The sequence below is a fragment of the Amblyomma americanum genome, chromosome 11 (genome assembly GCF_052857255.1).
Source record: "Amblyomma americanum isolate KBUSLIRL-KWMA chromosome 11, ASM5285725v1, whole genome shotgun sequence".
Taxonomy (NCBI): Eukaryota; Metazoa; Arthropoda; class Arachnida; order Ixodida; family Ixodidae; genus Amblyomma; species Amblyomma americanum.
The window spans coordinates 43,661,884-43,686,963 of NC_135507.1; the positions used below are offsets into that span (position 1 = coordinate 43,661,884).

At 45.1% G+C, this 25,080-nt stretch overlaps 2 protein-coding genes across 6 annotated transcripts in view; one reads left to right on the forward strand and one right to left on the reverse strand.

The window, feature by feature from the left end:
- Positions 1–879: 879 nt before the first annotated feature.
- Positions 880–16,561, forward strand: LOC144109585 (dehydrodolichyl diphosphate synthase complex subunit DHDDS-like). Its single transcript, XM_077642405.1, has 8 exons — positions 880–1,859; positions 1,918–2,058; positions 3,264–3,448; positions 6,812–6,954; positions 9,156–9,272; positions 13,186–13,290; positions 15,443–15,665; positions 16,403–16,561. The coding sequence occupies exons 2-8, from the start codon at positions 1,929–1,931 to the stop codon at positions 16,559–16,561; spliced, it is 1,062 nt and encodes a 353-aa protein (XP_077498531.1). The 5' UTR covers positions 880–1,859; positions 1,918–1,928.
- A 2,255-nt stretch (positions 16,562–18,816) lies between these two features.
- Ptp36E (protein tyrosine phosphatase 36E) overlaps positions 18,817–25,080 on the reverse strand; it is a 138,851-nt gene continuing 132,587 nt past the window's right edge. For all 5 annotated transcript variants that reach the window (XM_077644544.1, XM_077644541.1, XM_077644543.1 and 2 more), the window contains exon 18: positions 18,817–25,015. In XM_077644544.1, coding sequence (XP_077500670.1) covers positions 24,950–25,015 — 66 coding nt within the window. In that variant the 3' untranslated portion in view covers positions 18,817–24,949. The remainder of the gene's footprint in view (positions 25,016–25,080) is intronic.

The window sequence follows — 25,080 nt, forward strand, 5'->3', positions numbered from 1 at the left end:
AGAAAAAAATTAGTCTAAACAAGAAATCGAACAGGAAAGTTCTGGTTCTGGTGGCACATCTTTATACCACCGCTGGAATCAAATGTATAGTAGGGGACGGAAGGCGAGGTTTTGCTCTGGTGTCGTGATGTGTCAGTGCAGGCCTCCCTGTTCAATGTACACTATGTGAAAATTCGTCGTTAGTGTAAACACTTGTCTCGTGTTCCTGAATGACGATATTACAGAAATGCAGCGCTCGTCCCGGCGTTCTTCTCTCTTTCGATGACTATAAATACTTTGTATACGGCTGCACAAAGTACGGTATATGAATATTACATATACGAGTGTTATATCTCTTATAGAAAAGTTGGATACCCAGAGCAAAGCAGCAGGAAAAGAAATTTATGCCTTTTTCTTGATTCATTGAAATTTTACCTGCAGCGTTAATATCTGTAAACTATTGAAGTCTGCCACTGTTGTCTTCAAATAAATGTTCGCTTTCTTTTAGCAACTCATGGTAGGTTTTCCTGGTAGAATGAACGTTGAAGAGATGTATTTAAAAATATATTTATTCCATTGACGCTCAGGGATTGGAAACAGGTTGTCTGCTGGCATTGTTGAACGCTACACTGAATACTGTACCGCGATATCATACGTGGCCTATGACATGTAGCGCGGTTGTGCTTTTCTGTCTCTGCTTGTTTCAGTACTGATCTTTTGGCAGTACATTTTACCTGGCCGCATTTTCTGCTATAAAAGTCGCTTTCGGCATTCCCCTTAGTTAATTGGTTCGGAGAATCTACGAATATGTATTAAATAATAAACATATAAATAAAATTTTAAATCAATTGAGAAACCTAGACTGCTTGAGCTATGAATGACAGGTGGCATATGAAGCTGGATTTCCGCAAAAGGTACTGCGTGTTCTATGCTCTTGATTTGCTGGCAGTGTCAAATGGCCAGCAAAAGCAATTACAGCACCGAGAAACGGCGTCCGATATAGCGGACGCCTGAGATTTAACACGCATCTCGTCTATCCCGTTTGAAATAAAAATACATAAAAAGTGCGAGTGCAATTCTGTCATGCGCAACAAGCTGGGAAGCCTAGAAGCAAGTAAAGAGCATTCCATAATGATGATGACCATGGTAACAACCATCATTAGAATCAAGCATTGTTTCCTCTGCAGTACAGACGCTTGTATCATCTATTTCCGGTTAAAGGAATAGATACCGTTAATTGTTCAACTAACGCTTAAAAACATAAGTCACAACGCGGAATTCACCTACTGCAGCTTAATAATTTGTATTCAAAATTTTTCTTAGCTGTTTCGGTTTCAAGAGCTGAAAGAATGTTGTGACTTGATTATTTGAGTTCAAAGCAGTCTAGTAAAAACTACGATGTAATCCCTGCTTGAACATTCTTTGTGATTCCAACCCTTGGGTAGTCTTGCTACAGTTAATTACAATTAATTAGAACGAACAAAGCAGTATCCGCATTGCAGTTTCTGTATGCCTATAGTAACCACAAATCGTCTCTTCCGTCAATGCCGTCGTTTGGCTTTTGAAACCTAAAGCGAAGCTTCACGAGACAAAAAAATTCAATTAGAAATTATTTAGCGCTTGCTGGCGCATTCCACGTCGCTGTCACAAAGAACACAGAGTTAAAACTTGCGGCCCTAACTCCTTTAAACCTGTCCTGTGCTGCGGACCACTTTATGCCAGAAACCTTAAAATCTCATTGGCTCACATGGTGCTACATTTCTTCCGCCAACATAAAGCTTTTTACGAATGACATCTAACCTCCGCCACACAGCGAAAAAAAAAAAAAAAACCAGCGCAGCCTATTGTGGCACGACGTACACGTAGTCAGGAAGGCCTGGGCAGTTGTTTTACGCCTCAGTTGACATTTAACTTCTGCTCGGCATTTCTGCGTGTTTTGCAGTTCTACAATGGCGTACAAGGTTGACAACGAGCAAGAATCGTCACAGCGCCAAGCCACTGACACAGAAGGCAGCAGCGAACAAGGAGACTTCACCGAGTTCAATGAAGCCAGCACTTGGTCAGCGCCCGAGAAAGCGTGTAAGTAACAATTAAAGTTTGCCTCGAAAGTGACATACCATTTGGCTTAAGGCCGGAAATGGTAGCGCTCCGTGCCTGCCAAAATACGCTACGGGTGCTTAGGTCCATGGAAATGAGGCGCAATGTTTCCGGGCTACAGATGTTGGGATTCTAATTTGTCCGGTTGTGAGGTAAAGCTCATTTTGTTTCAGCTAGTTTTTATGTCTAGTTGACGGAATAGTAACAAAATTTTAGGACATTAAGAAATCTATACGCGGGTTTAGAAGAAAGATACGCAAATACGCCTTTCTCTTTTGTGAGTAAACGCAGTTATTCTGAAAGAAATTACTGCAATATTCCAAACGTCGCGTTGTGCCGCATTCTGTTGCATTGCCTCTAATTTCCTCTTCCCCTAATAAGAGGTTGTTATCTGTAATGTAAATAGCCCGAGCTATCCTACTTCATGCCATAAAAATTATTCCTGCTAATATGTCTTGAACTAGCATGCATATCCTGCCGTTGGCTAGTCCACAACGTTGTTGTTTGCTTTCCAATGTTATATTGAAGTTATTTGACCTTAACATTTGACCAGCACTGTTCCCACTTCGAGTTATTGATCAATTCGCTCTCGCCCTACCGTAACCTTGCCTTCCCGGTTAGGTCAGTTTGCTGAACGACTGCTCCGGTGAAGCGCTGGTCCCGGGTTTGAATCCCGGACCAGGACGAATTTTTCTTTAACTGCGAAGTTTCTGAGAAAGCTGTATAGCTTTCCTTTGTAGACGTATGGCTGCGCTTGGGTGGATGTCAATGAGCAATTACTCCCTTAGTAGAAATCTACTCCACCTTGGGGGATTTCCCTAAGCATTTGACCGACACTGTTCCCACTTCGATTTATTGATCAATTCTCTCTCGCCCTACCATTAGCTTGCCGTCCCGGTTAGCTCAGCTGGTAGAGCTCCGGTGAAGCGGTGGTCCCGGGTTTGAACCCCGGACCAGGACGAATTTTTCTTTAACTGCGAAGTTTCTGAGAAAGCTGTATAGCTTTCCTTTGTAGCCATATGGCTGCGCTTGGGTGGATGCCAGTGAGTAATTACTCCCTTATTAAATACGTACTCCGCCTTAGGGGATTTCTGTAAACTTTTCACTAACAGTGTCCCCTCAAAATGTTCCCTTAAGTTTTTCTTGCGTTCTCTGAATTTTGCCATATCTTTGATTGCTATTCGCAGCCCGAAAAGGCTTCCCATTGCGACAGAAAGTGAAATGGCACCAAAGGCTGGTGCTGTGGATTCTCTGCCAGGGCACTTGCCCACGTCACGTGGCCTTTGTGCCAGACGGCAGCCGTCGTTACGCAAAGAGCGAGCAAGTTCCGCTGTACGAAGTTTATGACAAGGGACTAAACCTTTGCACACTGGTAAGCACAATTCTTACAAGTTTATTTGATTACAGGCTGTTGTAAACCCCTCCGTTGGCAAAGGAGGCCTATAAGGAAAGAAAGCCAACGCCCAAGAAAGTAAAAGCGACATTGGTTCTGTCAAGCTTCAGATAAGAATTAAAGTTTGCCTTAAGCAGACTATACGTTACAGTTCATTGCTCTTCGATTATTCCGCATAACTTTATGAGCGTCATCGATGGGACACATCTTGCAAAGTCTGTCTTAATTTTCTGCAGTGTGCAGCACCCGATGAGCGGATATATAATAATAAAAAGAGAACTGCAAACGGTACGCAGACGTGAAGTACAGACGAAGACAGATGTCTTCAGACCACGATGAGCGGCTAGCAGAGCACGTCGCTATAGATTGTTTTGCCCCTGTAAGAGCGCGCTGGCATCCAAATACTGTAGGCCCGAATCACAGTAGCTGGAGTAGGGTGCCTCGATGCGTGCACTCCCCCGGCCGCCATGCAGAGTGGCGACAACCGTGTCGCCTGCTGCGGCATCCGCCATTTTGGTGCCCACTCCTTCGGTAGCCGACGGGTGCCGCAGAGCTGCATGCAGACTTAACTGCGAAGAAAGGCGTGTCGCGCGGAGATGATGAGCAGAATACAAAATTAAGCATCGGCAGTGAAAAAATTCGTACGATTGCTATTATACCGTTTTTTTTTTCAATGCGGAATCGGGGACTGCGTTTATTATGGACCTCTTAGCATTGTTAGACAGCCATACGACCAATACGGTAACGCGTAGCAACTGAAGAGGAAAATATGCAGCGCTAAAAACGCATGGACGACAGAAGAAAGACAAACACAAGCGTTGACACTACCAACTTGGTCTTCTATCCTTCCTTTCTTCGACGGTATTTATTGCACGCGCAAATAAAACCGTTTTCAGTTGGTAGTGTCAGCGCTTGTGTTTGTCTTTCTTCTGTTGTCCATGCGTTTTTTGCGCTGCATATTTTGCTCTTCTATGATGAACCATCAGGCCCAAATTACCACCCTTCATCAGTAGCAACTGGAACCGTTGCCGAATTTATCTGGCTGCATACGACTGTACGGTCGCAGTTACCGTAGTTAGCGTATTTTCCCTACGACGATGCTAAACCTTCCTACTCTCAGCAGTAAACTACAATCCTTGATTGCTGCATAGCTGTCGCTGCATAACTGATTGCTGCATAACTTGATTAGAAAGCTGCGCAGACGCACCGGACACAGGCGGTGGTGACAATGTCCAACATTCCTGGATAAAAAATTTAAATATTAGAAAACCGTTAGGTAATAGAAATATTGAAAGTAATGCTCCATTCTTTTGATATTTTGCAAAATCTTTCTTTTATAGTGTTTCCATCGACCGAATCGAGCTGTTAAGACTGCCGCAGTAAACCAATGGGGAACGCCTTTTACGATAGAAAAATTCTTAACACGAAAAAAATGAAAACCTACCGACAGGAGATCTGCCAGTGTATTGATTATTGTGTGAAGGCTTACAATATATGAAAAAATTGCGCTCATAAACTTTTTCCTGTTCAAAAATGCTTTTCTACAGAATTATTGGGTATGAATGCGGTTTCATAATCTTCTACACCCCAGTCGCCAACTATCCCAACCGTATGCTGTATGATGCCGCGTCGACTACAAATTAATGCTGGACATATTCAAGTCTTCGCCCTTTTGGCGGCACAGTACTGCAGTGCCGTCCATCTATTTGAAATACTTGTTTTTGCTGGGACTTGAGCGTTATCTAAGGTGACTTACTCCTGTGAAGATACACTATCATCCTTGTGCAATTAAAAGAGGTTTTCATGTGCGTAAAAAAGATTTCAGATCGCGTTTCAGTGGAATTCGTAGGAGAAATTATGTACACCAAACTTTTTATTTTGCCTGTAGGTTGCCACTTCGTACCAACTCTGCCGTTTTGCACGGGTTAAATTTGTGCGATGTTTAAATATCGGATCGGAATTTTCGTCACCATTTTTTGACACTATGTAAGATCTATCTGTCTTTGCCATAGTTTTACCTTTAGCTTTAGGAATAGCATGCTCATTTCTGTTCAGTTCACATTACGCAGTGCTGATATTTGCTGCAACCAAGAGTTTTCATGTTACTGCGACGTTATTCCTCTTTTATTTGCACGCGTAACTTTTAAAGCAGAGTACATAATTGCCACAAATTTTAATATGTTCTTCCGCACCCTGAACTCCAGGTGCAGGCTTAGTGTATTAAAATACAAAACTTAAAAACTGGCTACAATCAAGGCTTCTGCAGCATATACGGCACAGTAGACAAGACCAGACCATACACAGGATATTTCGACACTTGGAATGTGAGCACTGAACTGCGCAGTCATTTCGAAATTATACGTGCCACTCTGTTACAGCATACGTGGTGACTTTAGCACTTTCGCATCTAGCGGCCGTGACAGAACACACAGGTATCCGCCCCCCCCCCCCCCCCCTCCCAAGGATGTACGCCAATGAGCGGTGTTATTTCGCTCAGCAAATGACTCATGTAATCGGCTGCAAGTTTGATTGTGGAAGTCAATGTATTTTTAACGCTGAGTGTCTAGGAGCGTGGCCATGGCCGTGCGCGAAACGGCTGCTTCGTGACCTGAGTAGCCAATAAGTCACTACGGTTTACCGTCGCCCTCAACAAGACTTGCAACGCGTCCTATGTGAATCAGCCAAAGTTTTCGCCTTATAGTAAACAAATTCGACTTCACACAGAGCACCATATTTGGAGAAAAGATTCATTGTCTTTCGGATCGACATGTAGCTGCATGAATTTCCAGTACCACTGCACTCCGACTGCTTCAAGAACTCAACTACTGCCGGACCACTTGCGTTGTACTATATGCTGCCGATAACTCCCCTTACGAAAATGGTCTATAGACAGTCTATAGACCTCTTATAGGCTTTATTGGCTTCCTATACATATAAAGTTTTGTCTATTCGTAGTCTGTAGACTCTCTATAGACAAATGTCTACTAAAAGTATATGGTTATAAATCTATATATTGTCTATAGGCTCTCTGTAGGATTTGTATTGCCTATAGACTGTCCTCTAATGTTTGTATATAGAGATTCTACAGACTTAGTAGACAGAAGTGTATGGACAGTCTATAGACTGTCAAAAGAAATCTTTGTAAGGGTCCCTTCTGCTTCGTGCGATTGCTACTAGGGAGCCGACGGAGTAGCAACGCGGAACTGGCAACCGTGAGAAAAGGCGCACGCGAACCACCAGAATAATGGCTTGTAAACGTCAGGAGCACCGAACTCAGGACGCATAGAGTTGTGCACTTGAGGATGTATCGAATTTCATTGTTCTTTCTGCCTTTTCTTGCAGTTTGTCGATTGGATGTTAAGGCTGAACGTCTCCAATGTCACCAGCTTCATCCTCAGCATTCACAACTTGACCCGAAGCCCAGCCGAAACGAATGCCGTGTTAAAAGTTATGGATGAATTCTGGTCCAGAATTCTACGCAACATGTGAGGCTACCATGACATTTCTTATTAATGCGAAAGAATTACATGGCTATGCCCTGATGGCCATTTGTTTTGGTTTTATGAAGGCGTGCTTCATTTTTCTTCTAATGAACCACAACTTCGTTTTGGCATTTGAGCATACGTTATTGATGTGCATATGCCAGTTTACCTGCCGCGGTGGCTCAGTGGTTAGGGCGCTCGACTACTGAGCCGGAGTTCCCGGGTTCGAACCCGACCGCGGCGGCTGCGTTTTTATGGAGGAAAAACGCTATGGCGCCCGTGTGCTGTGCGATGTCAGTGCACGTTAAAGATCCCCAGGTGGTCGAAATTAATCCGGAGCCCTCCACTACGGCACCTATTTCTTCCTTTCTTCTTTCACTCCCTCCCTTATCCCTTCCCATACGGCGCGGTTCAGGTGTCCAACGATATATGATACAGATACTGCGGCATTTCCTTTCCCCCCAAAAAACCAATTATTATTATTATATGCCAGTTTAGATTTGTAGGCTTGGAGACACCTACTGCATAGTTACCATAGTCCTCCAAACAATCAGCAATAAAATTCCAATACGAAGAGTGCCAGGCAGGGAGGCATAATCTCGCCAGAGCTATTCACCGCCTGTTTACAGGAGGTATTCCGAGACCTGGATTGGGAACAGTTGGAGATAAGAGTTAATGGAGAATACCAAAGTAATCTGCGATTCACTGGTGTCATTGCCTTGCTGAGTCACTCAGCAAGTGAACTGCAAAGCATAATCAGTAAGTTAGACAGGCGGCGCAGAACGGCGGGTCTAGAAATTAACGTGCAGAAAACGAAAGTAATGCCCAACAGTCTCGCAAGGAAACAGCAGTTCACAATTGGTAGCGAGGTGCTGGAAGTGGTAAGGGAATGCGTCTACATAGGGCAGGTAGTGAGCGCTGATCTTGATCAGTAGAGGGAAATAACTATAAGAATAAGAATTGGGTGGAGCGCATATGGCAGGTTCTCTCCGATCATGAATGGCAGTTTATCAACATCCCTCAAAAAAAAGTATACGACAGCTGTATCTTACCGGTACTCACCAATGGGGCAGAAACATGGAGGCTATCGAAAAGGGTTCAGCTTAAGTTAAGGACAACGTAGCGTGCCATGGAAAGAAAAATGATAGGCATAACGTTAAGAGACCAGGAACGGGCAGAATGGGTGAGGGAAAAAACGCAGGTTAATGACATCCTAGTCGAAATCAAGAGGAAGAAATGGGCTTGGGCAGTGCATGTAATGCGAAGGCAAGATAACCGCTGGTCCTTAAGGGTAACGGAGTAGATTCTGACGCAACGAAAGAATAGCAGGGGGCGGCAGAAAGTTACATAGGCGGATGAGGTTAAGAAGTTTACGGGGATACGGTGGCCGCAGCTGGCAAAGGCCAGGGTTAATTGGAGAGACATGGGAGAGGCCTTTGCCTTGCAGCGAGTGTAGTCGGGCTGATGATGATGATGCGGAAATATTTGTAATAGAGGACGCGCGTTAAATAGTGCCCGTTTATTTCATAATCGAAGAAAAGCGTACTTTTTGTTTTGTTTGTAAATTTAATATACGAAGTTTTTATGTAACTAGTTGTAATCTGGCATGTTGTGGTACATTGAGTAACAGCATTCAGTGCCCAACTTAGTGTTCACTGGTCTTGATTCCAAATACTCGTTAATTAATCATCCGCAAATAGTTGGACTCGAACATGGGGTGCAACGGAGACTGCAATGCCAATGATGTAACACAAATAGAACATGTAACGGAGCAAAGAGACCTGATGAAAATTGAAGGGCAGCTGCAGGGCATTCCTTTTCACATCGCCTACCTCCACGAACCAAGTAGCATTAGGGAGGTAAGCTTTTATCCACCACATATTATCCCAGTTTATGCCAAGGTCAAACAGCCTATTAACAAGCCCTACTTGTCAGACTCGGTCTAATGCTTTTGATCCCTGTTTTTTATTGCTTTAGAACAGTCGTGCATTGTTTCTACAAGCAGGGTAATAGTAGGTAACTTTAGTACGAAACCATGTTGATGGGGACATCTTTTATTCTTTGTGTTCTTTTTCATCTATTTCTGTTTCTCTTGTCATAAATATGCACATGAGTATTCTCTGTAGTCTCAGGACGAGGGAAACGAGCCAGCTTTGTGCAAGTAATCCTTGTCACGTCTATTTTTGCGGCCTGAATTCATGCAGAGAGGCCTTTCGGCATTCAGGCCTGCGACTTCGTTGTGTCGGTCGGATTGATGCCCTGCCCAAAGAGTTTCCGCAAAAGACCGCGCAACTGGAGCTTGGAACTTCTGGCATATCAGAGTGAGAAAGCTTAAACATATTCTTTACGCACATACTAAGAACGATTGCGAAAGTGAATGTGAATAGCATCAAACAGACTGCCAGCGCTGCGATGAAAAAGTATTTATATTGTGAAACGACAGAAAGCAAATGACCAGTGCAACAACAAGAAAATATGAAAAGTTCTCAGATGATTTCATAGCTCTCAAAATTGAGTTTAAAGCGAGAAAACGGATAGGACCAGACAAGTAATTCCAGCATTCGGCTGCACGCTGAAAGAAGCTGTACTTGAAGGTGTTACTGGAGGCAAATAAACGGTTGATGTTTAGACAACGATGGCCTCTAGCTGCAGACCGTGGGAGAAAGAAACAATTCAGCACATGCCGTTGCGTCACTTCTTCTTTGACGCCGGAAATCAGGGCTCTACCATCTAAGTCGGTTAAAAATGGAACCAGCAAGCGTCTTCTTTGCTATAGCAACGGCCAGTCATGCGCCACGCGGTTCGAGCTAGTGCACTCCAAACGCAGATAAGCCTGTATGGGAGTAAAAAGGTAGGAAGCGCAATCCCCTTTGAAAGGGATGAAAGCTTACTCTCTTTTTTACTCCTTTCTGCTTAGAGTATAGCCCCTGCAGAAAAGCTCTCGTCCGAGCTCGCTACAGGAGCGGCTGCCGTGACTAAGGGCAAAACAATAGGCACCGTTAGCATATCATGCACCGTGTTACCGTTACAGTTACCGGAGTACCGGGGGCCCACCCACCGCCGGTGAGCACGCTCTTATTGGTCCCCATGCTGCAGGCATGCGTTCGGCTGCCGGGTACCTGGCGCCATCTGGCGCCGTCAAGGTAATTTGCGCATGCGCATTGGCTGTGCGCGAGCTCTCGGTACGTCGGTACCGGTACCGGTAACACGGTACACGGTACGCTAAAGGTGTCTAATATTAAGTTCTTGCTTCCCGCAACCCAGCCGGGACAGCTGAGACCTTTCCTATGTTTGCTTTCGTCTATGCGGCTGTCGGTTTGGCAGGTAATTTAAAGTTGTCTACTAAAAGCAGGAAGGAGCTCATAATTAAATGCATAAATTTTATTCACTCACAGAGTCGACAAGCCGCGAGCTGTGGTAAATATAATGAACAATGCCCTGCGGAAGGCGAGAAATGCTCGCAGTACCGGCGGCATATAACAGACGCCCGTTTCTTTTTGGACTGCATGCTTTTGATAAACGGGGCGTTGCTTGTATGGAAAATCGAGGAGGGCTGCAAGGCGTAGTGATGCTGTAGTAACAAAAGCTAGAACAGGGCGGTTGCCGCGAAACACGTGTTCTGGCACACTGTACCGTGGAATACCGATTAAGCGATCTGGAGGGATCCTCAAGGAAATATTGCTCAAGTGACCGTTGGGTTTCTCAACAAGCACGCAGGCAGTTTCGACGAATAGATATAAATATGAAGAATTGGAAGCATTCCTGAAGCCATTTCCGTTAGCGTACTGAAAACTGCATGCATGTATTGAACTTTAGAGAAGGCGGAGCAATAATTTTGTAAATTTTGGAACCAGCGGCAACTTCATAAATTCAGACATGGTGTCTGGGATTTTATGTACATTTTTTATTTTGTTTGCGTGCGTGGTGCGAGAGAAAACTGTAACTCCTAAATACGTAGCACTGCTTATTTGCCGCAAAAAATGCACTAGTTTCCTCGCAAACTGCATTTTCCAGCGGTTTGACACTTTTGCTATTAGGCGTTTTCGGGACATCACCTTGTATATCGGTCACGTTCCTTGACAGGGGTTGCAAGAACTATTGGCCACTATTCGTTGTTTAGCTATTTTTGCATATTTTAGCAAGCGTAAACTAAAAATGTACTTCTAACATCTTTGTAGAGCGAAATGTGCCTTCATATTTCACCAATACTCTGCTCTAGATAATATGCTTTTACCTAACACGACGCCTGAACTTGTGCACTCGAGTGATATGATTGCGTCGATTGTGCCTAGCTTCTGCTCGGATTAAGGCAGGCATCCATAACTCCAAAGGCGGGTGGTGAAGGAAGGTGCCTGCCAAACATGCTCGAGAAATTAGGCGCAATCGCGCGTAAAAGAAAACGGCTGTAATTTGAGAAAGAAACCAACGCGAAAAGCAAGACAGTGCAAGAGGACAAGGAGGTAAGGACGAGCGCTGAACTCCCAAGACCTAGTTGAGAAACTCTGTTCCAAACAGTGAGTAGTCCCAGTAGCCACTTTCCGGGTGTATATGGATAGTAGCGCCATCTAGAACCTTCAAATAAGAGCTATTGCTGTGCGCTGCCTTTGTCTTCTGAAGAGTGCCTTTTGCTTCTTTTACCTCTTAACTGATCTCTCTCACCATTATCGTACCAAGAAATGTTTAGTTAATGCATCTGTTTCATTGATTGTTTGTCAGGTGGCTGTGCGTTTAAGAACAATGTCTAAATTTGCAACTTGATCATGGTTTACGTTATTGTTCGCAAGTGGCGCAGCAATCCGTAAACTCCCGAATATCGGCCACCTCTGACCGCCCTACCACCCAATAAACCGGCCTGCATCATGGCCCTTAGAACCCGTGTCTCTCCCCTCATGTCTAAGGAAACGGTACGAAAGGGTCGTACACGCCTTCAGAACTACCCCGTTCTGAAGGCACCCGTTCTTTCCACCGGGCACGCTCCGTTTTCGATCAGGCGCTCTGCTCAGCATGTCGTTCAACTTAAACATGGTGTCCTCGAGGGCATCCCTCAGGAGGGAAGAATATACTATTAACTGTGGACATTAAAGCGTATTTCACAACATATCCCATGACGCCACACTGGAGGGTCTCTATTACATTAACTGCGACCCTCGTATCTTTCAATGGATCAGCGATTTCTTATCGAACCACACCGCCACCATCCGCATCGGTCACACAGGTGCACCCCCATTCACTACACGAAACTAAGGCACCCCGAAAGGCGCACTCAATTCTGCACTCCTTTCCAACGTCGCCATGGCCGCGCTGGCGCACAAACTATCCATACTCCCTCACATGGGAGTGTGCGAGTGGGGATTACGCTGACGACAATACCACCTGACCTACCCACGGCTACTCGGCCGACAAAGAAACACTGACCAATTCGCCATAAATACAGTAGCAGCCTTTGTCACCCCGAGTAGCATGCAATATGCCCCTAGAAACAGGAAGTCATCAGTATCCGTGGCCAGAACTACACATCATCGGGACGCATTGACTTCAAGAACAACGTCTTTACGCAACGCTTTTTAATATGCGTCCTTGCCATCTGGATTCAACAAGAGCGCTCTACGCATAATCTTACAGCTTAGAACCACTGCTTCCAACATCGCCCGCATGATCGCACGTATTGCCGGTGAATGAAGGGACACGCGTGAAGAGGTCGCCCTCTGCCTGGTAATAGCCCTCACTGCACGCCAGATCCAATATGGCCTGTCTTACCACTTCCTCACTCACGCCGACTTAGAGAAGGTGAACGTACTCCTACGCAACCTCTACAAGGCATCCCTGGGCCTCCCAGTCTGCACCTCTACAACGCGTCTCTTTGCCCTTGGCATCCACAACCCTTTCGAAGAGATACAGGAGGCTGTCCTCATCTCTTAACGTAGTCGACTTCTCACTACTACCGCAGGCAGAACCATTCTCTACAACATAACGCGACTCGCACACTTCATGCACCCTAGCCCTGACAGGCCAGGGTGGGTGTAGAGCTCTTGAACTGAAGCGCTCTTTCGACCAGGATATCCTCGCCTTCTTTCGTGACCCTGCTTTTTGCTCTGCAGTCATTTTTCAAAACTGCGTACTAACACGCCCAATGCGCAACATTAATGACGTTGCAACTTTACTTTATTACCAGGTTCTCCATATCGGGGAATTAAAGCAGCGCTATCATTGTTCTTCTTTTTGTTTGTTCACCAGAAAGGCTACCTGCTCGCTTTGCACAGCCCACGACAGCAAGGAGATACTGCATCGCATGGCCGTGAACCTGGCACAATCCGTGAATGAAGGGATTATAGAAACACAGTGAGTCAACGAACCTGAATGGTTGTTGTTTGTAACGCATTTCGATTTGCCGAGAAGTGAAAGAGCGCGGTAAGAGCGCATCTGAAGGATCGGACTGTTGAGAAGTTCCCAGGATATGCAGTGAGATACTTTGAACCCCTCTCGTTCCACAACACTGTCATAAAAACATGCGCACAGTATCGCTTCAATCATTTAAATCACTGTACTCTAATTAATTTAAATGCCACTTATATTACTGTCACATGCACACCGCGAGGTCTTTTGAGAGTCAGGTCAGATTGCACCTACACGGCGCAACTGTGGCGCCTTTGCCGCTAAGTGCCTTGGAGGCGGAGGCACCCGTACGGGACCTTGTGAAGTCATCACAACCTGTCTACGTAACATAGTAAGTAACATAGTTGGCAGACGGCAACCCAGGCAGAGAATTGAATTCACCGCAGCGGTGGCCTAGTCGTTTGAGCATCTGCCCCGCATGCCGGAGGTGCGGGGTTCGATCCCCAGTGCCGCCGGGCACCCACCGGTGATACAATGGGTACAAGCTTTCCGCTGCCTAGTGCTCGGCTCCTTTAGGGTGAAGTGTTTGGGAAATGGGTCTCTGACCCCAGCTTGAGTAGAACAAAACAAGCTTGTGTCCTGGCGCTCTTTGGCCACAGATGCCCTTCCGCCATAAAAATTGATTATCATCAGAGAATCGAAATCAAAACATTGGAAAATAATTTAACTGCCACCTGGCACATTGCGCAGTATTCTGACTATACGATGAGTAGGTTGTGATGACGCCGCAAGGTCCCGTGGCCTTGGCGGTCCACGTGCCTACTATAGGTGCATACTCTCAGGACACCACCTGCAAGAGTCATGGTGGTGTTTTTTCGCTCACAACGCCGACTATGAATTTCCTGGTGAAAGGGGCATTTAACGCTATCACGTTAAAAATGTAATATGCAGAATTGTCCAAACCCTCAGAACATAGCGGGTATATCTGTTGCAGCAGCTGGCAGTCCGATTGATGATCCGGTAAAGAAACTAATGCAAACCCAAAATGTACTAGAGAAGCTGCGCGGGATTTAACATGTGTAATGTTCTTCAAGTAGAACTTAAGCGTTCCCATAGTTTTTTTTTTGCCACTTGAAACTGAAACATTCATCGCGACGGTCACTTGCCGGCGTTTAAGACTGCTATGCGCACGTGATCACGGGCGAAATATTGAGCGGAAACATTGATTAAAATCTGTTTGCAAATTATTTACACTTTTTTAACGCCTCAGAAACGCACTATGGTGAAAGCTTGACCGATCGGTCGAGATTGTGTAGTCGTTTGCAGAAATGAATTGGCTGTTGGGGAAAGGAAATGCCGCAGTATCTGTCTCGCATATATCAGCGGACACCTGAACCACGCCGTAAGGGAAGGGATAAAGGAGGGAGTGAAATAAGAAAGGAAGAAAGAGGTGCCGTAGTGGAGGGCTCCGGAATAATTTCGACCATCTGGGGATCTTTAACATGCACTGGCCTCGCACAGCCCACGGGCGCCTTTGGGTTTCACCTCCATCGAAACACAGCCGCCGCGGTCGGATTCGAACACGACCGCGGCGGCCGTGCTTCGATGGAGGCGAAACGCAAAGGCGCCCGTGTGCTGTGCAAGCGCAGCTCTTGCTTTGGGACATGTATTACGAACTCCGTTCCTGATAACAGATACGTTTCTTCAATAAACCAGCTGCATTCAAAGCATATTATACTAATAGCATTCAACGACTCCTCACGGAACACTACTCAGTGTTTTCGATGGAGGCGAAATTCTAGAGGCCCGTGTACTGTGCAGTGTCAGCGTGCGTTAAAGAACCCCAGGTGGTCGAAATTTCCGGAGCCATTCACTACGGCGTCCCTCATAGCCTGAGTCGATTTGGGACGTTAAGTCCCCATAACCCAAGCGCAAACAGGCTTAGAAAGTGGTCCACATTTTTTTTTAGAAATGTGCCATGAGGAATAAATTGAGAAAGGGGCAAGCAATGCAGGCGATAGAAAGTTAGAAGAAGGAGTGAAGATCCCGTTGCGCTGAGGTAGTCGCAGAGGTAGTCGCCGAAGTGGTCCACACCATTCTGTGGTATGCACCTCGCAGAAATCCGAGGGGGGATTTAGAGGCCTTGAACTCTACGCAGGGACATCACTTCGGAACTGATTGACGAATATTTGACGATTGAGGAGGCGTCTGAATGCGACCTGTGGCTTCGAAGCTCGGGTGAGGTGCGGCTGAGCGAGTTCCTGCCCCTGCAGAGCGGATACGCGTACTTGCACTTCGAGCCGACGTTATGGCCATCATTCAACTTCTGGGACTGCGTTTGGGCGATCATCGCTTTTCAGCTACACTGGCCCTCTATCGTGGTGAGTCCGGTATTATGAACTCCAGCTCTGCTGCTAATTTACGCATTAATTGTCAGTTCTGGTGGATGAAGCTGGCGCCTGTACGGGGAAGAAAGACAGGCTGGCAGACAGCCCCCTTGCACTTCCTCAAGATAATTTTTTTATCTCTCTCTATTTCGTGTGCGTTGAGCTTATCTCAGCTAGTATCATGTAGTGGAAATTTGTAAGAAACCTGAAAAGTTGGAAAATTTCTCAACTCAGCACATTAAAAAGAAGGAGGAAAAACGAGTTTTCGAATTTCGCCGTAATCGCGACCATGCCTTCTTCAGTTTCTAGTTGAGTGTATGTTGCGTAAAGGAAGCAATGTGAAATAATGTTTTCTGCGTAAGGTTTTAGTCATTGAATTGAATGTGAAATAAATTTTTCTGATGGGTACCTAACAATTAGTAACTATTTGCACAATTAATCTGATCTTCTTGCATGTGGTTTGTATACCCCGTCCTCATCTCATAAAAGCGGCAATTTCCCGGAACGAGGGAATTTGGCGATTGAATTTGTATCGCCAAATTAATTCGCTGCCGCCGCCAACAAATTACAATAATTTGCACATTATTCCTAAGAATATCGACTAACATTTCAGAAAAATATTTACTTCGTACACGATGCTGTGCTTCTTTGTTCATGCCTCAATTGTTTTCATTACATTTGCGCATGTGTTTGCCCCCCCAACCCCCTTACTTTTTTCCGACTTAAAACAGAAAATCAAGAAGAAGCACCTTCAACAGCATGAAACCGGCGCCTCTGAGAAGGACTTGGCGCAGATGATCCGCCAGCAAACCTTCCTGAGATGCATAGAAATGAAGAGGATGAAGTACGTGAACAGTCTGTCTGCGCCATTCCACAGTGTTAAAAAATAAACGGTTTCATTGCACCCATGACTGCGTTAAAACGAACAGAGAAACTATACTTAAATACCACGGACTTTCAAAACAGTGTGTCTTCGACACTTCGTACCGCAATAGGTGATCTTTTTTGATGGAACATGCTACGAGCTCTGGACAGCGCCCCATGCGAACTGATCCGCTGAAGTCAGAGTTGTTACTGCCTCTGAACTACTGTGGGACATTTCAACGTCGTACTGCACTAAGTGGTAGCAACCGCCCCTGTTTTGCACGGTTGCATGTTGCGTTACATGCATTACATGTAGCGTGGATTTCTTATTCTTTTTCCTATTCTGGCTCTGCTAACTGTACAGCGCATGCGCAGAAAACATGTAGACCACTCTCCGGCGATGCTGTACGGAGGGCGGTGAGAGTACGCAACGAACTGTCAATGTCACAGCGCTGTGCGAAGTTGCAAGTCTGACGTGGCAGAGTGAGCAAAGTTTTCCTCGTCCTGTTATCATCAGAATCGGCAGCAGCGCTTGCGGGTAAGGCAGCGGCTCTACGCGGCATTAGTTTCATGACAGAAGACTTGGAGGCTAACGAAATAGTTTGAATTAGAATTTCTGAAAACGTAGCCAGCTATGGAAATAAATTTTGAACTTTTTGCCCCGCCGCGGTGGCTCAGTGGTTGGGGCGCTTAAGTATAAAATTAAACCTTAAACACTCAAACACGCAGTGCTAAAAAGCAGCGCGGTTTCTTCTGCCGCTATATATATTTCTCCGGGAAAGCCTGGCTGTCCAGCAATGGCGCACAAGGTTGACAACAAACGAGAATCGTCGCTGCTCAGATTCAGTCAAAGAAAGCACTGAACAAGACAACTTCGCTGAGTTCAGCAAAGCAAACACTGGGTCAGCGTCGAAAGAAACCTGTAAATACCTACTCACGATTGCCTCGAAAATAAAAAAAAACATTCGTCTTGAGATCGAAAAAGTTTATTCCCTATGTCTGCCAAAATACGCTATTGGTTGATGGTGATTAAGCACAGTGATTCCTGGACATAATATCCCCGTTTCAGGAGGGGGTGGCAAAGGGTATAGTGATTAAGTTGAAAGGTTCGGTATTTTTTTATCCATTTGTGATGTATTATGAGAGCAAATATGCAAGGTTCATTATGTCCGAGTAGAATTTCATAACTATATTTGACGTAAAAAGAAGAGTGTTGCAGGAGAGTCAGAGCTTCAGTGGCGCATTTAAAAGAAAATAGACAAATTCGCCTCTCGTTTGTGAACACCCGCAGTTACTCTGAGAACAATTGCTGCACTTCTGAAGCGAAAATGCAGGTACATTTTTGTATTTCAGTTTGAAGGAAATCGTCGGCAGAGGCACCACACAAACAGAATAATGATCTTCATGAAGGTTCAACAGCGCAAACAAAGAGGACAGAGTAAGAGGAGAAACACACGGAATGGGTCTGTCCTGTTGGCTTGCTGTGTTGAACCATCATGAATTGTTACCAACACTTCCAATCTGCAGTTCTTCAGTCTATATTAATTTTAACTGATAAGCGATAAGGTAAGTATGATACAGGGCATACGGTCCTTCCCGGAGGTTTTCATACCCCACTTTGTATTGTGGCTCATCAAGTGGGGTGAACATTCTAATCTCGGCGCTCCACCACATTCGACATAACTGCCCCTAACTTTCTCTTCCCTTATCAATCGGCGGTTATCTGCATTTCGAATAGCACAAACTATTCACCATCACGCCTTCAAAGTATTAAACAAATTGAGTTCATAACCGGTTTCCAGCTGAAAAATGCCTTTGTCCAAAATTGGTTGGTATGTTCGTGCATGACGACTCACTTATCGGATTTCTACGACCAGGCTTTTGTATCCGTTTGGCAGTTTTTGTTGTTTTCGCTGTATTTTTTTATATGGGCCACCAGTAACACGGTTGTCATGTTTGTTATTTGTTCATTTTCTCACTGCTCGAACTGCTTTAATGTTACTGATGCGTGTTGATTAATGACCAAGTACTCACTTCTGGAACATTTTTCTGCTTGTGAAATTGTGAGCTTGCGACTAATCAAGTGGCCGAAGACCCACACTTTGTTCATATCGCCGACCACTTCTGGTCTGTCGAAGTTCGAGCGACATCACAAATAAAAACGTGAAGCGATGTATACCACAGTATTTCGTCTGTAACTCGTAGAACAAGTTCGGTGTGAACAGCAAACCATGAACCTGCGGAAGGAAATGACGACTGGCAGCAGAGGCAGACACCGATGATCATATTTGAAAGACGTTTATTTCGCAATATAACCATCGGCAACAGTCTGAAAAGGATGCAGTAAACTTTGGCGAGGACACTTGAGCATGGAGGCTAAAAACAAACAACGGTTCAGTATCTCGGAAACATACGACTCTAACCTGTGCAGTATTTGGGTGCCACGACGTCTGCCGTGAGCTAAGAAACTCTCCGGGTGCTTGACAATAAGGCTTGGAAGCACTCTCTTACGCGCAGACGTGTCATGCATCTGGCAATAGGCAAAATAGGCTTAACGTTAGCATAGATATACACGCGCAATTGCAGAAGTTTCATAAATGGCTATTTATACACGGCTGTAAGCGTGGCATTTAACACCCCAGAGTTGTGGCACAGTAGGCCGTTCAGCACAAATTCACATGCGCTCACATACATCCACTCGTGTTACATTACACCATTGGATTCAAGTCACCGGATGGTTGAAGTCTCCAATTCTTGAGAATGCATCATCGAATGGACATCATCAATTTCCTTCAGGAAAATGCAATGATGCGTTTTTCTGCACTAGGCACTGCTCCAGGTGCCGTTGTGACATGCAGCCGAAGCAGTGTTCGGACGAAGGATTTTTATTTTGCATGATGTACCCCAGTAACTGATCAGTTCACGAAACTGGATGAACATAACACAAGTTCGGGAAGTTAAGGTCAATTAGGAAATAAGGGGAACTAATGATGAAGCGATAGACGCTATGAGAATTCATGGCATATGAGCCCGAAGAACATAAGTCTCTTTTAGCGATACACTATCTTACAGAAATTAGCGGTTCAATACCTTTGAGTTTAACAATGTAGCGTCGTGAACAACGTTAGAGGGCGCTTGCTGCAGATTCTGCATCAGATTGCCACACGAAGTTCATTGAAGTTTTTTAATTGTCATTTGCTTTTGCACGCTATATTATCAAGAATTAAAGACCATTGTGAGCGTCGAGTGCGACTGTGTGCTTGAACGGCGTGTACAAAACCTACTGTAGTGTCGGGACGAAAGGAGAGGACACAACAATCTGAAACAGCCTGCCGAAACAGCGTCAGCTGTCCACACAGCACTATTGTATAACAACAGCTCCCGCCTGCACTTGCAGGGAGGCGACACAACGTTGTATTTTTTTTTTTGCTCTGGTCCCCATTTGGCTCCGGCGTTTGAAGCTTGTCTATGCGCTAGGCTCAAAAGCATCGCTAATCTACCTAAGTCACAGGCTGTAGCCGGCGCGCACTAACGAAGCTTCGTGCATAAAGTATAGGAGAAACTGAGTACCAATTAAGCATGCAAAACGCGTTGTGCTTCGAAGAAGAGAAGCCGCCTGATCTGTACACAGAACCGCGAAAATTCTACAAAAGTTATTTACACTCAGACCTTCATCGCGGAAGCCATTGGTATTGGTCGCAGTGTACTGCACAATGTTATTATATAGCGTGAGCAGCTTGAGACCAATTACGGATAATTTTTGTTTGGTTTGGAGTCAGTTTGCTGTGAGGAGTCGTCGTTTTATGTCACGAAATTCTTACCAATGACAGCCGGTCTCTCTTTAGCCGATTGACACTGACCTATGTGTCAATGCATGCGACTAGACTTCTCAGGCGGTCGTGTTAACTCAGCCCCTCAACGTTTTGGACAATGAGCACACAATCTGTAAGCAGTCCATGATATCTATAGACTGTTTAATAAATGTGTTGTTCGCGCCAAGGTGCTCCTCAGCTTTCGCCATGCATTCTTCCGAGAGTGCGGCGCAAAAGTCAGCGACTTTTTTTTTTCCTGCCCATGCTTTCCATGACAGCGGCACAGGCAATAATCCGTATCGAAGAGTACCGCTAACCTAGTCACTTACTTAGTTGCTTACTGTCTTTTGTGTTGACATAGACAAAAGCATTGTGCACACGGGAAGTACACATACCATTCGCATTTTCAAAACCATTCCGTCTGGTTTTCCTCGATGTTTCGCGACATAAGTAATGTGTATCGGGAAGTGTGTTTTATGGCACACATAAGGTAGTCTGTCGAAAGAAAAGCAAACGGCAGAGTGACTCTGTCTGCGGATAGAGCAGTTCTTAACCCCCTGATGTAGTTTATGTGGCACTTACGGGCGCTTAGACTGTTGTTCTGATTTTAACCGCCAGGGGAGCTACGAAGGCGCCACTCAAACTTCACTGCACTCTAGAGAGGCTGCAAAGAGCGCTGTAAGAATGGCGACGGGCATAGTTCAAAGCGACAAGGTACAGAAATACTGTTAGCATGTCGTAACGTTTTTTTAGGACGGTGTTCTTTCAATATGATAGCTTGAATCTCTCTCTCTCTCAAACGTAGACGTAGAGCTTAATTCGACGCAGTCCACAAACGAAATCAATGAACAGCGATTACGGGCGTCAAAATGAGAGTTTATGGGGACCATAAATGCGATACTCGGCTCGTGTGACCGAGTTTTACGAAGGCAGTTCACATCATGTTTTTCTGTCCCAGTGCTTCCCCTCACTTTGGCACTTCATTCACATTTGTAGGCCTATCTAACTCACTGCGAGACCGTTATGTTAGTATTTTAGATGACTGACACGTTAGTAAGAGATCTATGCTATTATGCAGCCAGAGAATTGCCATGGAATACGCCGATCGAGCAACAGTGAACGCGAGTACCTACTAGAGCGCAACTATTTCCCACATCCTGGGCTGTTCCAAATTCTGCCATGGCACTTCAGTCTCCTCCTTTCTGCATAAGCTGGATGCAGCGCAATTTCTCAGAATACGGTACTTCCTTGCAATGTCTCTATTTGACACTGCACTGGAAGCCTGCGCAAGTATTTGGTCTGGACGCATGATGTATGACAGAGGAAGCCCCAAGGACTGGATACATCATCAACTCAGCGGAGCAGTGTACTTCTGTCAAACATGAAGCTGTGTGCATGCGAACACGATACATTCCTCGTCGCGTGTCAACCAGTTATAATCATACCCATTCTCTGCCGCCATTTAGCGCGTGAATGATGTGTGCGAAACAAATGCATAACCAGAGAAACGTTACTCTGGCGATTTTTCGGGTAGTCGGTGCCTTGAAATTACACTGATTTGTGCAGCCAGTATTGCATGAGCCCATTGTTGTTTGTTAGCGGAGAAAAAGTGCTGCTTGCCTACCGAAGGAAGTTGGTGTATGCACACACTCGCACAACATTTTCATCGCACAGGTGGACATCTAGAAAAAAAAAACATTTCAAAGCGATAGCCCGGAGGATGGCGACCCGTTTACAGAGAAGCCATTAATGCTATAGTTGTTAAAGGCGGTGCTTGCAGAACGCTAACTGCGTCGCAGAATTTCGCATAAGTATTCGACGCATTTTCGTCACGCTTATACGTGATTCTTATGCGTGTCTTGCGGAGGACACTTCCGAAAAGGCACTGTTTCCTACTGATAGTACGAAGAAATAAGAAGTGATCAACGCGGGCACAAAGGCGGACCATATGACCCTTGCCTCCAAAAACAAAATTCCAATGGAGACGGAAAGCTACCTGACAAGGCGTTAAGCTTCCCTTTTTTTTTCTAGGTTTTTAGTGATCTTTCAATCAACTGTGAAAAATACGCTCAAGCAGGCCCGTAAGGTAGCGACCTTCGACGCCTCCTCTGTCGCGCTTGCTTGAGCCCGTACGTTCACATTCTTAAAAGTAGATTTCACACCCACCTAGTTATCGTCTGCTGATGTTATACGTTACGGGTGTTGCGCATAAGAACTCCCGGATAGGTATAATTTTGCGAGGAATTTCAGCTACGAATACACACAAGTTGAGCTGTAGAGTATTAAAGAGGAAAGATCCGCTTCCCTGTAATATTGATATTGATGAAGTGTTAGTGGGACAAAGTGCCACTTCTGGCATCAATTCTGCTTCATACGACTTCTTACGACATTGAAAGCACGCCTACAAAGCGACGGCTTCATTTAGAGCTAGTGTAATAAAATAATCCCCCATTTTCCATGCACATATAACGCATAGAAGACGGTAACAAATTATATTACGTGCTAAATTTAACTTCCGCTTCTACCGGCAAATAAAATATACAAAGAAAAGCAAGAAATACTACACTAAAGTGACCTTCCAGTCAAGGAAGCATTTAACATTGCGCAGTATAGCATTCACGATCTGTATTTGAAGGGTGCCGCCTTTCCACTTTATTAACTACAATAATGACAGAAATGAAGACACAAAACAAAAACTAAAAAGAACAAAACAAAAATACAAGAACACAATTTACACCACAAAACAAATAAAGCGAACTTTCCTTGTAACTAATTCAACAAAATAAGTTGTGGCTCCGTTGCTGCAGCTTGACCACACCAAGCAAAATTGGCGAAATGCTATAACCTGTACAACTATAATGTTTGTAAACAGTACACGAAAAACTATGTAAACCATCTGTTACAGAGTCACCGCGATTATTCCTTCATTATAACGACCTGATGCCTCTTCACAGAAAGTAGGCACTGATGCGGAATCGGCGGCATGTTGCAAGAATATTTTTAACGCGCAGTTTAAGGAAAACCCTATCGTGTGTAAAAAGGGTTTCGACCTAAAAAGTTTCACCCGAAAGCTTTACAGTATTCTCTTCTAAATGGAATCTTTTGAAGTCTATAGCCAATATCTAGACGACAATGAGCAACAGGACTGCACTGTCAGTGGATGAATGATTGGCACATGCAAAGAATAAACCATCTTAGTGGTTTCAGTAGCTAACTGGCAAGCAGTTAAAGTGCTGATTACATAGTTCATAAAAAGCCGCAGTAGTGCAATTTCACGTAACCTGTAAAGCTTAAAAATAAAAAACTGCTTTTATATATGGCAAAAAGTGCGAGAGAGTGCACCTGTCAGCGAATCAAGTTTAAAAACATAGATGAAGTCATCTAATTTAAGACCATCGATAAGCACCCACATAGTTCGCAGTACTCGTAAACTTAGGTGACATGCCCTAATTTTAAAACCATAGATAAACACCCATAGTATACAGTGCTCGTAAACTTAGGTGACGTCCTCTAGTATTAAGGCCATCGATAAACACCCACAGACTTCGCAGTACTCCTAGCATGTCACTTATGAAAGACTACTGGGCTGTCCGCCCTAAAAAAAAATCAATATCAAGAACCGCAACTTCTGCGAAAACTTGCGCTCCCGAAGGTCCGAACAAGGCTGCCATCATTCCCTGCAACTTGGCAGTAGCCAGGAAATTTTCAAGGAACAGTTTGGCAACACGACTTCAATTTTTACACAGCAGTAAAGCAACTAAGTAACCACTTTATATTGTTATAATTCTCACCACTCCGTCTAATATCGATGCCTGGGCTCCAGGATGTTTTCTTCATCCGAGCTTCACGGCAAAGTCTATGACAAAATTCCACGAAAACTGCGAAACAATTTCCGGAGCACTGAAAAGCAAATGCATCGCACCACCTCTACGGTTTGCGTACCCGCCAAGTGACACTGATTCGCAGGCACAGAACGACAAATGGCACCTGTTGTCCAGGACAGAAGTCCTTGAACGCACACAGTGCGAACTATCGCAGTGCCTCTGCGCTTGGCGTACCCTTCGCCTGACATTGGCTTCGCTTAATCCGCTCCTATCCTGTACGCGGCTTTCATCGAAAACTCCGAACGCCGTCCGTTAAAACTTTACGAATCATTCAACTGATAACGCGGACCATCGTGCGTATGAGTGATGAATGAGGATATGTGAGGAAACCACAAAGCATACATAACTGGTACGCACTTGCACACAACGCAGAGCCAGGATGCGCACATGAATACTGGTGCGACGATAGTAGCAAACGGGAAAAGTACGCAGAAAGAAAACAGTTCCGCTACAAAACGGCAGGGCGGACAACGTTTCGCTCACACGCTCGGCTCGCTGAAAAAGTCCCTGGTGGCCAGAGGCAGAAACCCGAGGCGTAGGGCGGTGCCGTTGGCCCAAGGCAGTACACATTGCCGTGCGTGGCGCTGTTCCCTACTCTCCCCGCCGATGGAATGTTAGCCGTTGATTGTACGGGAATCGTGGCTTTGTGGCCTGGCACGGTTCTTCTTGGATGTGGAACAGGAAGTGACGCAAGAGGAAGGGAATCGGGTGGCACGGATCACTCCTTGTTGAGATAGTGCAGCACGTAGTGCTGGATAAGGTCGTAGCAGTACTTGTACTCGGTCTGAAAGGACAGAGGAGAAATTATCAGGGAACATTGTGTTGGCATTGCAAAAGCGTTAGAATCTG

Coding starts and splice junctions, on each gene's coding strand:
- LOC144109585 (XM_077642405.1), top strand. CDS start 1,929: ATGGCGTACAAGGTTGACAACGAGCAAGAATCGTCACAGCGCCAAGCC. Junction 2,059..3,263: donor GTCAGCGCCCGAGAAAGCGT/GTAAGTAACAAT, acceptor TGCTATTCGCAG/CCCGAAAAGGCTTCCCATTG. Junction 6,955..9,155: donor TCCAGAATTCTACGCAACAT/GTGAGGCTACCA, acceptor GAATTCATGCAG/AGAGGCCTTTCGGCATTCAG.